This window comes from Adelges cooleyi, unplaced genomic scaffold, assembly GCF_023614345.1.
Source record: "Adelges cooleyi isolate 19-005CV unplaced genomic scaffold, UGA_ACOO_1.1 ACOO_flye_CR_arks_rails_tigmint_CR_PRNA_651, whole genome shotgun sequence".
In the NCBI taxonomy this organism is placed as follows: Eukaryota; Metazoa; Arthropoda; class Insecta; order Hemiptera; family Adelgidae; genus Adelges; species Adelges cooleyi.
This window is the reverse complement of record NW_026096352.1, coordinates 9,339,519-9,355,037: the sequence shown is the minus strand read 5'-3', so window position 1 is coordinate 9,355,037 and position 15,519 is coordinate 9,339,519. Positions and strand designations below refer to the sequence as shown.

At 35.2% G+C, this 15,519-nt stretch overlaps 1 protein-coding gene across 1 annotated transcript in view; it reads left to right on the top strand.

Moving 5' to 3' along the window:
* Window positions 1–554: 554 nt before the first annotated feature.
* The window catches only part of LOC126844583 (nephrin), a 51,961-nt gene continuing 36,996 nt past the window's right edge, over window positions 555–15,519 (top strand). The window contains exon 1 of the mRNA XM_050582874.1: window positions 555–1,157. Coding sequence (XP_050438831.1) covers window positions 1,106–1,157 — 52 coding nt within the window. The 5' untranslated portion in view covers window positions 555–1,105. The remainder of the gene's footprint in view (window positions 1,158–15,519) is intronic.

The window sequence follows — 15,519 nt, the reverse complement described above, 5'->3', positions numbered from 1 at the left end:
ACAATAATAATTTAAATAATAAAATTGCACGAAAAAGTCTTGAAAGAAAATCTTGGTTAGTTTCTAAATCACCCATCTAAAGAAATTATATTTTGTGATTTGTGAAAATTTTCAAAAATTGCTTTTAGCTATACACATAATAGTAATAATCGTTTATTTTCGTATAAAAAAGTATAGACTAAACTCGAATAGATTTAATAACGTGGGCTATGTTATTTTACGTATTAATTATTTTTTTTAATATTTATCGACAGAAGGCCCGGTAAGGAGGAGGGTAGTGGGCAAAAAATTGTTGTTTTTTTTTTATAAAACTAAAGCTCGGGATTAGTAGAGATTTAGTATTATACGGGTGTAACGGCCGGGTTAAACGATGGTAGGTACGAGAACGAATCGTTTTATACATAATAATATAGGTAGAGGCAGGTATGCATAGAGTGAGAGCCTATCTCGGTGCTACCGGTGACGACTACCCTGCTGAGAGTTGTTGTTGCTGCCGCCGCCGCCGACGCCACCGCCGCACATACACACATCCACACTCACTTGGTCGGATCTTCTCCGTCACTTGACTCTGTTGCCGACCGACCGACCGTCCGGTGACGGTATCTATCTTGCCGCGAGTTCAGTATCGTCTGTCGTTGGGCCACGGCCAGTTCATCATCGCGCTCTCCGCTGTCGCTCCTTACGCGTTTCGCCGGTGGTCCTTTCCCGCGCTCCGTTTGAAAATTTACAAAACAACAGACTTTTTAAGATTGTTATAAAAACGACCTATACACGTGTTGGCGGTGTTGTCGCCCGTGGGATTTGTTTTTTTTTTTTTTTTTATCCAAGTGACCAGTGACCAGTTCATCTCGATGGGAAATCGTCCGCGGGTTACCGCTGCGGTGAAACGCGACAAACGGATCCGTAAAAGTCATCCGGACACGTTTTGATCGAGTATAACAATTATATTACCAAATAAAATTAAAAAATTCAAACATTTCGAACACTCTCGGGACTCGGTCGGCGATAATAATTAGTAATAGCTATTACCGTCCGGCACTTGCTGCTTTTTAGAACGTTATTGTCACGACCTTATACCCGTCTGACCAGTCCGGAAACCGCCAAGATGCTGCTGCTCTACTTCGCCGTGGTCGGCCTGCTGTGTTCAAATTTAAAACGTGAGTCAATTTGATTTTCCCTTGCTATATTTATTATTTTTATAATTATTATCACTGTCGGCGAAAACATAAATATAATCATTTATTTATTTATTACACTTTAATTATTACGGTAGATGGGTCGAGTCCGAGAAGATTTTTTTTCTTTTGGCCTGGATGTCAGATCCAAAAACTACGTGGTATCCCTAAGTATTAATATAAAACGATTCGTTAAATTAAAATCCATATTATGCACAATTCGTTTTTATACAGTGATTGGTCCACAGAGAAAGAATCACATATATAATCACCTAAATCACATATTATATAACTTTTTTTTTTAAATATAAATCGTGGTCCTTGTCCGTTGACCGTTCATATAATATTTTTAACATAAAAGTTATAACATATATTATTAAGGCAGTTAAAAAAAAAACAATTATAAATTCTCATAATTCTACCTTTAAAGGTTTAATATCTAACGTGTAACGAATAATAATTATTATACAAATTACTCGAAAATCAAACAACAAATGCATTACCGTATATAGTTAATAATGTTTAAGAGGGGAGGAAGAGGAGATTGTTACTTCCAGCACTATCATCTAGTGTTCTGTTCTGGTCATAAGCACCTTAACATAGCTTCGTCTTGCTTTTGGTGTGTATACATACCTGGTGCTACCCCCAAATTCAATACAGTTCTGTCTGGTACTGTGTATGTATGAATTCGCCATGTGATAATAACTAATAGAGTTGGGACTGAAAATCCGTGCAATCTTAACACAACACTTCAATCGGAAATGTACTTCAAGGTAGGTTAAAACAGGAATAACCCAGGTGATCTCGTCATCTAGTGTTCTACTTTTTAATTTTCCGATAACCATTAACCCTTCAATACCCTGACACCGCATTTGCTTGCTTCCTATGTAAATTCCCTCTCTTCCAACCAAAGTAAGAGAAATCTAGCCTGATGCCATGCTTGGCTAGATATAGGATAAGAAACAGAGAGAGACACGATCATTTGTAGTCCCTTCTGGTTGTGACGCTACTTGAATTAATACATTCGATAAAATGTGAAAAAATGCCGGAGACAGCGTCTTCAAATGTATAATGTTTGAAACATGCCTCGCGGAAAAAATTGCACTACCCCGCTTGTAAAACAATGGTAATTTGATTTTTTTTGTGCTAGCTAAAAAATAAGTATAATAATCTACACGCTTTATTGAACTTTGAATATTTTGTTTTTATTGTCTTATCACTGACGTAGTAATTTTGAAAACTATTAAATTATGTACCTATACCATATATTTTTCAGACAACATTTATTATTTGATTAACAACATGTTTTCAATAATTTATATTAATTACCATCTACTTTTTTAAAATATTATTAAAATATCAAGTACCTAATTATGGAAATTGAACGAAAAATGTACCGAGTTGAAAACTTTCAGCGTTTGTGTGTATTTAAAAGCAATCCAAAACGTGTAAATTAATATTCATTTATCCATAAACGAGCCGGCAGTATTATAATAACTTAATTACATTAAATAACCGGTACCGCACCGGTTTTACTTAGATAAACAAAAATATGTCGTGGGGTTTGAAAATTACCATCACTAAAAATATTTAAGGTGGTTTTCGAAGGGAACATTAGCATTTTAAAAAAAAGATTTAAACGCACTACCGTTTTCCGAATAAATCTTGGGCTTAATAATCAATAATACACGCATAATATCTACTCGTTTAAGAGTTTGAAAACATATTTTATTTTTATGTAGAGATTTTGTTTATAAATATAATATAACGAACAAATAGATAAATGTCTGTATATATTATGTCGCAGGACGTTATTTTGTATTTTAAAAAACAATTTTCATAATATACATTTAAAAACACGGAAAGCGATTATTTTTACAAGCAACCAATTTTCACATTATAATTTAAAACATCCTGTTGAGGATGTAAAACGTGAAAACGTGCAAAAATCAGGTTAAGTTTGAACTCAATTTATCCTTGTGTTATTTTTTTTTAATAAAAATATAAATATCGACAAATTGCAAAAGTTATAATAAAAGCTAATGAAATTTCAGTTTTTTTTACGCCTGTAGCCGAAAAATAAACTTTCCGAAGTAGGGCCGTTTTCACTGTAGCCAGGTGGTCGTGTAGTATTTTTATATATTATAATATTTTGCTTGTTAATATTACTAGCCATACCTAAGTCGACCTTTCAAACATCGCCGAGAACTTATGGGCTTTGAAATCCGTTGGTGTTATAACTTACAGTTCGCTAAGTGACTTCTACTAAATCATGTTAACCGAAAAATAAAAAAAAGGGCTTTTTTATTTTTTATTTAACGCTGTCAGCGTCGGGTAGATAAATGTACTATTGTGGCCGATGTTTGGTCCCTTAATGAATCGTTCTTTCTCTTTCCGTTACCCGCGATTCAGCAAAAAGAGACGTGGATGGGACGGCGGTGGCCAGCGTATCAACCTTAGAATGAATTTAGGAAATACTTACATCCACGAGCTCTGTATATATATATATATATACATATATTATATTATATAATTGTAATATTATTGTGTTTAATTAAAGCTTCGTACGCGTAATTGTTTCGGTTGTAACTTCTACGTACATTTGTTGTGTTATATTTGCACCAATACATAATATGTATATACAGTGTGTTGCAAATCTACCCGTTGGGCACGTTAATCGCATTTGCGCGCAAATATGGTGCTTTTTGAATAATCGATCGTACATCGACTTGATTGACTATTAATGAAACGTACATCCTGTGCACACAGCACTCTATTGGCCTCATACGATAATTAGGTATCACATGATATTAACACATAAAAACAGCGTACGTACAACGTTGTTATTAAATATTTTATCGGTCCACACACAACCCATATGATATAGGCGTATTGATCAATATACGGTTTACGTTTTATTCTGTGCATATTATTCAGCTGACGACGTTTCGGCCGCGTGTCAGTCGTGCAAAAAAACCGAATACTATTTCCCAGTGTATTTTTTTTTATATAAATTATAATATATTATATTATTATATCCGGTCGTGTATAATACATGATAATAGTATTACCGGTGTGCTATTATATTACGGTAAAACGCAAACGCCAATGATGCGTGGGGGGAGGAGGGCGGCGTTGTCGGAGAACTGCGCTAGGGAGTCTATAGTATAGTTTTTAAATTACAGGTTATCGGGTAAAAACGGACGGTCCGTGTATATATAAAAAATATACATAATATCCTAAAGACAATTCGTGTGTACGCCGTGTCTTCCGCGTAGTCTCTGCACAGTGTGTGTGTGTGTGTGTGTGTGTGTGTATATATATATATATAGGTAATAGGTTTATACTTACGCGTATATTATACGTGGATGTGTTTCGTCCGTTTTCCGTCCCATCAACCCCGGCGTACACAAATACCCGACCGTTACCGGTACCCACGGGCTGAAACGTTTTATTATATACATATATTTTTTATTTTCTTGTTTTTTTTCGGTGCCCAATACGATTCTGAAACTACACACACACAAAAAAAACTACCAGCTCAGGGGCAAACGATGAAGAAACGTCTGGCGGCGCGGCGAGCCGATAAAAAAATTCGTTTTTGTTATTCGTAAAATGTCTTTCGAGCTTTTGGTTAATTGAATATCACGTGTCCGTTTCTCTTAAACAGTTAACGAATCGGGCGGTTATTAAGGGATTCTCTCTCACATAGTTACCATACCCATAACGCATAACGAGGACAGCTTAAGCGAAATTTTTATAAAGATTAGTGTTAGCTACACTAAAGAAGAAAAAAATAATTGTCATCCTCGCGATTGTACTCGCGTGAGTTTTCGAGTACCGGCCTTGGTTAACCAAAATAGGCATATTGCTATTGAAATTTGTTTTTTCTTAAATTATTCCGTAGGCGGATTGACCCTCCTTGTCGTTCACTCGTAAAATTATTTCGAAGTAGTAACATATAATATGCAGTATGCACTGTAACAGATATTCAGTTCCTATTTTGCATTCATATCCGTGAGATTAATTTGATAAACCCTTACACCGCGCTGTATAACAGTATAGAAATCATGTAGCCATGGGGCAAAAGATAGGGGTAGGCCGCAGGGCCACAGAAAGCAAGTACTCCCTTCGTAACTAGAGTGTGTAGTATCAGATAGAGAGCAGTGCACAAGTGACACCCATATCCGCCCTTGCCTATACATGCGCCTTACGTTTTTTTTTCTTAAAATGTAAGTGTCAATCAGTAACCAACCATATAATAGAACATTTTTCTTTACTTATTATGTCACGGTTCACCAGTAATATTAATCAATATAATAGATTTAATAATATTATATATTATAATAACTACATAAATATATTATATTTATGTAGCTGTTGTAATCGTGCGAAAACCTGTACTCAAAAGTAATTAAATAAATATCACACCAACGGCAACATATCGAAGAAGCGCACTTTTTACCGTAGTCTATAGCTATAGCATTTATATACTATATTATTATGAAGACGGCATGCTAAGAAGAGGCATTCAATGGTATATAATAGTGTACACACGGCCACCCCGAAGGAGAAAATGGGTTCACTACAAAATCAGATCACAGCCGCAACCGGTTTCCCCGATAGTAATAATTATAACAGACAACGTAATTTATTCAAACTATTATATATATATATATATATACTTTAAATCCCCACCACTATAGAAACAATCGTGTATTTTTATATCCTATATAACCTGTACGCTACGGCTAAAGAATAATATTATAAATAAGCCGTCCGAGATCATATTATACTATATACCAGGTATTATATTATTTTGATCAGAAGTGTGTACACTATACAGGGAGATCAAATTAACGCTATTATTACCTATTTTCTTGGACAATACTGGCGTTAGTGTAGTTTTTATTTTTGGCAACATTTTAGATCATGTGTACATAATTTTACATAAATATTATGTAATTTAAAAATATTTACCCTTTCATGTAGAAAATATATATATACTTTTTAAATCGAAAATAAATAGCTTCTGAAGTTATTAACGTTTTATAGCTTCGCCTCTTTTCTCGTCTACGCTTTTAATTGGTGTGATAACTCAAATAGTAATAATTATTATTCAAAACTAGTTTTTAACCAGTCGGCCTATTAAATTTCAAAAGTTAGCAGAGCTCGGAAAAGTATTAAACGAAATTGTTTGTAAAGTACATAGTTATTTATTACAATAAAATCTGAATAAGTTTCCGAGATAATTAATGGGTAACTAAGGTTGAATGGATCACTCTGTACACACAGATAATATCTCAATAATGTGTACACGACAAACGGCTAAAATACCTAGACACCCTATACATATAATATGTATTATACTTTAATGAGTATAAAAATAATAATAATACAAATGACGTTCGTCTTAAGTCGAATGAAACCGAATGAAAACTCGTCTGCGACACTCATCTCGTTTTAATCAAAACGGTTCCCATACAAATCGAACTCGACGCATATATTAACGGTCTAGAAAAATGTGTTTTTTTTATTTCTTGTTTAATCGTTTGTATAATATAATGCGGTTTGGTTGTTTACACCGTGCAACATTCCCATACGTTATTATACTTATTATAAATGCCAGCGAAAAACCGTCCATAGCCATAATAGCTAATTATTACTATCCGGTCGGCGACGACCACCTAATTACGATTGAAAAACACAAATCCCGAATACCGACCGCGTACTTCTACTCAATTATTTAATATCATAATAATAGTATATTGTCACGACATGTAGAGTGACAAGTATGTACGCTGTGCAAACGAAATATAACCAATAGATTTGCGGAGAAAAGAAATAATATGAACAATAAAACAACAACAAAATCATGACCGACTGTGTGAGGAGAATACACACACCCATACTGGAGTTAGTAATTAAAAAATATATCCAACCGACAACTCTGATGAGATACCTCTTAACTGATAAAATGTCATCATGAGCGCACAAAAATCGGATTTATGTCCGAGCCGTCCACAGTATTATTTTTCTGTTTAAAGATTTTTATAATTTCATAAAATAACATTCCAATACTATTATGATTTACGATATTGGAAAACAAGAAAACTACATCATGGGAACCGCAGAGTAAAAATACAGACAAGCATATATAAATGTCGATTCCCCAGCCGCTGTAATAGATAATTAGAATAATTACATTTTTATAATATTTTTGGTGAGTCACCGTCGAGAACAATGCAAATAGGTTATACGTTTTCGTGTGAAAAAGTCTCTAAAAATAAACGAATAAATAAAAAATACCCAACGGCTAAGGTTTAGTTAACCATAAGTAACTATTACATCGTTTTTTTTTATTTTTTAAATCACAAAAATAAAAATTTCCGTATAATACAAAGTGTGTTTGCTTTAGTACATCAGTACTTTACTACAAGTACTGAAAGTAATACAAAAATTAATAACAAAACGAGAGCGGCTGAAGTATCCGCAATATTGTGTACTTATAGAAACAATAACGCTTGTTTTGTTGTTTATTTAGCCGTTCAATCGATTTTCAAGTAATTCGGTTTTATGTAACTGAATTGGCAATGAAAACTTAGAGGGAATTTTGCGGTCTCTACATTTCCAAATGTAAATATTTCAGGACCACTAAAGGATGGAAATTATGTCGTTCAACTATGTTCATATTTTACATTACATGTATCCCATTCCTTCCGAATGTAAACTTTTCTATGTATATCTATATATACTATTCAGTTTTAACTATAACAACCAATTTGTGTATTGTATACATAACGGAAAAACACAGGGGAAAAATTAATAGTGAAATTGGATTTTTCCTTTTGTCTTGCACAATGTATTTTGTAAATAGGTTATGATAACAAACAGGCTATCTTCGCGTGAGAACGCCATTTTTTTATGAGTACTTACTACTGGAATAGTAATGATTTAAAAACTTTAAGTAGACGCCTATCGCTGTAACTGCATACAGTGCAGGCATTATTGAATTACTTTGCTGTTAGTAATTTTAGTTGGGTCGAGCGAAACCGAATTGTGTTTAAACGAACTTTACATTGAAAGACCATTACAATACAATACAAGAAAAGGTGCCGAACCAATGCGATTGTTATTACATAATTACCCAGAACACAATTGTGTCGTTGGAGCGCGAGGAACAGTACTTAACTATTATACAATTTTGTCGTGGTCGTCAATCGAAATGCACTAGAATCCTTGTTAATGCGTAACCCAGCAAATCTACTGCGTTTAATATGTATTATAATATTAAGTGTGTGTGTGTGTGTGTGCAGTGCAATAAGTGTACGGTTGATGGATACCGGTGGGGTAGCTCTGTCACACACGACACCGCGAACGAATGAGCGATTCTCAGAGGTCGTAAGTCGACGCCATTAATTCGGGTTAATTGAAATCTTGCAGTAGTTTAGTAGAGCCGTAGTGGGTACACAGCACTTATGTGTCGCTATGCGATAATAATTTAACTGCTAAACACATACAACGTACCTACCTACGGTCAAAAAGACACATCGATGGCGTTTAGCGTTGACCGTGCACAGTGCACACACACACTGTACTATATTATATTATTGTACGCTACCCCGTGGATATAATTTATTGTTGGCCGACCTATCGTGGCAGAAACGCGCGCCGCACAGGCCAACGCCAAAGCTCCGGCAACCCTTTTTCGTTTTCGCAATAACAATAACACAATAATAATAATAACAGCGACAACAATTGGGCACGGCCGAAGAATAATAATATCGCCTCGCGTTCCGGCCCAAAACGCAATAATACGGATATTAATAAAGTTCCGGCTAATTACTCGGGGGCCCGGTTGTGATAATTATAATTATTTACTACGGGACACGGCGAAAAAAATAAAAAAATATTATATTTATATATATATATGTATGTATGAATGTCAACGGGCCAGCCAATTTGTTTTGGAGACGGGAGACGCGCGGGTAAAATAGAGCTACCCGTTTAAAATGAATTACAACCTGTTGGAATCCCGTCTATACCGGGTGGCCCATTAATAACGTGTCAAAACACCACCTCGGGTTGTAATTATTATTTCCAAAGTCCGCGGTAGATCACCGGGCAATGCCTATACAGACAGACAGTGTATACGGTTGTAACAGAGCCGTCGTGTAAATGCAGTGTTTCTAAACGGCTTTTCAAAAGTCATAAAAATCAAAAACGTTTCCCTCGCTTCCTTTTCCCAAAAACACAATAAACACTGTGGCTTCCTAGAGAGCCTAAGTCGGCGGTTATAATTGTAAATAATAATAATTGAAGTAACGATAAAATAGTGTTATTTATTATGTTGTTGTTGTTAATAATATTTATTTCGCCAATCGGTGGCAAAAGCTCGACGGGTCTCTGCGGCGATGGTAATTTATTATATTTATTTTATTTTGTGATATTATTATATCATTTCCATGCGGCTTTTGTTTTCCAAAAATAATTACGGCCACGCATTAATTGGGCTGCGGGTACAGGGCAGAGAAAGCGGTAGCGAGGGAGGATCGGTAGAAGAATATAATAATAATTATTATTACTCCTGTAGACGAGAGACCTGAGCCTCGCCGTTACGGTGCATTGAGTTTCCCACACGCTTAAATAGTCCTTTCTTCCACGAAGACGCGGCTTTTCCGGTTTCGCACCATTCTGTGTATCCTGTCTGGGGCCCCCGTAATAATGCCCAACACGTATATTATATACACGTTGTTAGGTCGCTAGACTTACATCAGTATACATTATAAAAATAAAAAAAGAAGAAAAAAACCGAACTGTGCAACCAATAAGACTGCGCCCGTCTGTCCACCCCCGCCGCCGCCGGTAAGGTTACTATATTATATTGCGCGCATTGAGTTTATGTGTGTATGTATGTGTGTACTTGTATTACAAAATCCGGAAAACGTTACGACGACCACCGCCGGGTGCCAAAGACAAACGAAAATAGGTTTTATCTTCTAAACAATAGAACGTTTTGTAATTTATGCTCGCGATTCCTTCGCCCCACATAACCGCGTCCGCCCCGTAGCGTTTATCCCCGGACGATGTCCGTTTTTTGTTTGTTTTGCTTATACGTCTAATGATTTTCTTTGTCGATCCCCGAACAGAACTTAAAACCGTATTCCGATCACAACAATAACAATCGTACATGTGTATATAATATATCTACATACGTGTGTGTACGTCGTGTATGGCCGGGTCGATAAACCGAAATTTAAATAAATAAAAAATATACCGTAAGATCTCTCCGTAACACCTTGTACTTAAACGTTTGTACATGTTATATTATATTATCATATACAGGCCTCGTGCTGTCCTCGTGTCCCGCTTTGGACGGGCAGCTAAACCGTTAGTGGAACAGCGCAAAATATAATATTATTATAATAATATCAAAACACAATATACCTAGCGTGTAATAATAATAATAATATTGCTTCCGACATCGGGATAGGTGTTATATGGCTGCGGTGGATTAACGTTTCTGTATAGGTACCTATATAATATAACATAGGTAGGTATTTACTTTGCTCCGCCGCCGTAAAACGCGAGTTTAATAAATTCAACCATCGGTACAGTTTTTGTTATTAATTTTTAGTTTTATCTTTATTTCTCCCATCGGACGCACTACAGAATATTATAATGTATTATGCCGACTTTCCAATCTCGCGGTCTCCCGTTTATGAAGACAACAAAAATATTATAATTTGCGGATAACGGATATAATATTATGATATGTGTATATTAATCGGTCGGGACGTACGCCTAGACCGCAAGCGGAATAGGTGTTTCTGTAGCGGTTAGCAGCAGTCAAATTTCATCGATTCAGATTAGATTAAAACCCGTCTGGACAATCTTAAAAAAAAAACAATTATATCGCCTTAAATCGACCGTGCAAATGGAGAATGCGGCACAAGAGCGAATCCGCTTCGGATTCGTCGTGGAGTCCAAGACGTTAATCTATATGTTTTTATTTATAACAACAAAAAAAAAATGTTTTAAAAAGAAAACGATTTAAATGATTACAAATAATATATTATACTAAAATATACTTCCCATCCGTTTACCCGATACGAACGTTCGTGAACTCTGCCGGTCGAGTGAGATTATATTATTATTATTAGATATTATGTATACAATATAAATTCTTTGTATTATCCTTAACGGTCGCCCACCCAATGCCACGGCTGCACCCGGGTAGATGTCCAAAAATAATAATCCAAATAATAATTGATCCCTTTGTAGTCTGGACGGATAAGGTCACTCCGGCCGTTGATCGAGCACACCGAGATCCTTATAAATGCTCATAAAACATGACTCTTGCCCATTTTATCAGCATTTGTGTCCGAAGGAAAGCCAACAGTACATGATGTGATGTATAATAATTTATCGTGCGGCCAACTCGCATCGCATTAGGTTTACTACATCCAACGGCCGTCGCTCCTACAGCTTATGACCGAGAATTGATTATTATAAAAATAACAAACACTGCGAATCCTTTTAGTTTTATATTTTATAATACATCATATTATCCAATATAACGTAAAAGCGTCCAAAGATTAGTATATGTTGGACCTGGTCAGAGAGAGTAATAATTCGGATAGTAAGCGCAATCTCACGTATACGCGTTATACATTAATGTTTTTCTTTGTTTTTCCTACGGCTTACCCTATTAATTGATAGTGTTGTCTTATCAAATGAGAAATCCATACAATTGTATACACCTAGTACTTCCTCGTGATTTCTGTTTTGCATTAAATTAACATAGGAAATTTTAATATTTCAATAAAAAAAATCTAAGTTGAAAAATAATCAACATTTTTTCGACTTAAAAAAGTTAGGTTTAAAGCTAAATTATGACACATAAAAATCTTCCTTTTGATATTTCGTGATACATTGTTTTTGTCACGTAACCAGTTTTAATTGGCTGTAACTTGTTAAAACCCGTTTAAATCGTAAAATATTAAGATAACGGTTTTAAAGTGAAATATTTCAGCTTTAAGAATATATTTATAAATTTAAAAAATTTTAATTAGTTTTCAAGAACTGTTTTAATTAAAAATTAACATTTTCCATGCTAATCAAACAGAAAAAAGAAATATTCACGAAGAAGTACTTAAATTTAAGCTAAGCCCTAAGGGTCTGACATTTTTTAGACAGTCTTATAAACATTTTGTAGAGCACGCACAATATCTTAGGCTATTCCGATAATTGTTCGATTCGAGCTCATGTGCTGTCTGAGCGGGCGTTAATAAAACGATCTACTGAATCAGCGGTGTGTAAATAGCCGCCCACAATAATATTTTTGTTTATTTCCTGTATCTTCTCGATAATGTTTGACTTGATAGAAAATGCCACGCGTTCAAGCGCACTCCAACGTTCACGATAATGACTGGTAAGATGTTTTCAAATATTGTTACTATCTAAACCCCACGGCTCGGGAGCCTTGCAGTACCCAAAGCCGGACGGATCCCATTGATTCCGCCCCACACGTCTCTTAAATCGATTTGATCACGTGGGCAAAATATAAAAAAATGAATTTGTCACAGCCGGTCTCGTTGTGTGCACCTTGACGACAGTCTAATGCTAATACATACCCGTGTATAAATAAATCTGTATATATATTTTTTTTTCTATTCCGATAATAATACAATAGGTCGTTAAAATTCAGTAGGTCACCTCGAATAGAAAACCCGTGTTTCAGCGATTTTCTTCGACGATCGTTTTCCCGTTTTTATATCGGTCGCCTCCTCCGGTTCTGTTATTGTTATTAAACAAATTCTGTTCTTTTATTATTATTATTATTATTATTATTACCATTACCATTACCATTACTGTTTTTATTTGGGTGGTCATCGCCGCCCGCGACAAGGAAACCGTTTTGGTTGTCACATTTTCCACCGACAGTTATTACTTACCCGGACAACAGGTAGGATGTACGGTTAATAGGAGAGCCGTGACAAAATTAGAATTTAGAACCAACTTAGAAAATCAAAACGCCAAGTATACGGTCGTCGACTTCCCAGATGGTAAAGTATACAATATACGCTGTAAAATATTTTCTTGGCTTTAAACAATTTTAAATGTTCAATAATAACATTATTAAGCTGATTTCTTCGTGTAGCAAATCTATAACTAAATCAGAAAATGTACACTTGAGGTACTTCATAAAATGTAAAGCCTAAAATTAATAAAGATAACCATTTTTCCATTTAAAATTAAGAAAACACTTTTTAACATTAATATACGGCATGATGTGACTTTCTGGTAAAAAAAAAGTTTTATTATGTGACGGACTCTTTTGGACTGAAGCAGATCTAGTGTGTATAATATGCATATGAAATAATTTTTAGAAAATCTGAGGCCTTTAGTTTCTGCAACCTTTTCTACTATCTAAGAAATCCAAAATAATTCCAGTGGACTTCTCCGATCCCGCACTGTGTTGGACTTTTTGTGCTTTATGGGCTTAAGAGCGTTGAATACACATTATTTTCCTTATTATCTATTATTAGATCGTTGGACCGTGATAACGGCTAAACATCCGACATATAACAGACACTCGGCAGCTCTCGTGGTTGACCGAATACTATAGCGACGTGCCCAAGTCTCGTCGGCTAATACACCTCCTAGAGCGAAATGTCAAATTCCACCGCGGAATACATGATACATCTATAAGAGTGCGATTACATGTGAATCCACTTTTTAATTGCTTTTCCCGTAGGTACAACGACTACAATCACATCGTGGTATTGTTCTATGGAACGATTAAAAAATAGTTTTTGTTATTAAATATTACAACGGTTTGCTAGTACCCGGCGCGGCGATCCGACTACGCGTTCGACATCTATACCCTCTGGCGTACTTGTTTTGTTTTTTTGTAATTATTCCATCGTAACCCGAGCACAGAAACAATAACCGTACATAACGTTACCTATTAGCCGCATTAAAACAAAAAATGTATGTGTCTAAATTGTTCCAGTTGTCATTCCTAATACCGGACGGGCAGTTTAATTATTTTTTTTGTTTTACAAATGTTTATTTATTCATATTAGCACGTATGCTTTACGTTTCAGTGTAATATGCTTTGGCTTGTGTACAAAAAAAAAAAAATTTACCATGTAAAATAAAATTTACAATTTCCTATTACATTTATTTTTTTTTTGAATTTGAATTTGAATTTACTAAATGTATTTGGAAAAAAAAATATTACTTTTTAATCGCATGTTATATAAACTAATATTGTATTAAATACAATTATCATATTTATATTAACTACATGTGTGTACTAACTGACCGACGGGACGTTGACTTGGTGTTCGAGACGGTACGCATAATGATTAAAATTAGTTGGCAAAATATGTTTAATTAATTGATTTCGGCCGATAGCCGGCGGTTGTATATCGAAAAAGAAACTGAGAAGGAAACAAAAAAAAAAAAAATAACGCCGCCGAACGAACTTAATGATCTTGTTTACGGTCACTCTGAAACCAGCATCCGTGGGAACACGAGTTTTTTTCCTCCGACCGGTACCAATAAAATATATTATATACATGTAAACTTATCTAAGCATAAAGAGAAGACTAATATTATAATATTATTATGTGTTATGTTTGGCGTAAACGTCGTTCCTGATAGCCGCGTATAATAGTAATCTATAGCATTGCAGTTTAAATGCAAAAAATTAACGTTCATCGCCATAATGAATGATTAGATGATAATTTATGAGTTTTGTTTCCAATATGATCTGATCAAAATTCTATTCCGGATTACAAAACGAAAAGGGGTAATGGTCATCGCGGTTGATGCAGGACATATCCCGGACACAGATAAAAATTAACACGGTATACTTATCACACAAAAACGTGGCGGCTATCTTCACATAACATAACATATAATACTAATAAATTAGACCTTGCAAAAGCGCTGTCACTTGTTTGTTTACATTGAAAGTGACCCTTTTGCTTTCATCTATTCTGGGGTCGATGGCAAAAACGATGATCGCACTGTCAACGGTGACCCATAATTATTACACCGTCTTTGCGATATAGGTTCTCGGTGGTCGGGGATAGCGTGTGCGCCGGTTTTAGGGGCTGTAATATATTTCTCTAATTGAGAAGGTCGGATACCTAGCTATACATGAATCCCGAAAAACTATAAATTCGCGACGGTCGTATTCCTGTTCGGTTAAAATAAACGTGCGGTCAAAATAAATACAACCCGCGGGGTGTGACTTTCATGTATAGGGCCGATTTCAAAAACACTATTTCGTTTCACCTGTACCTAATATACCGATAGTAAACAAAAC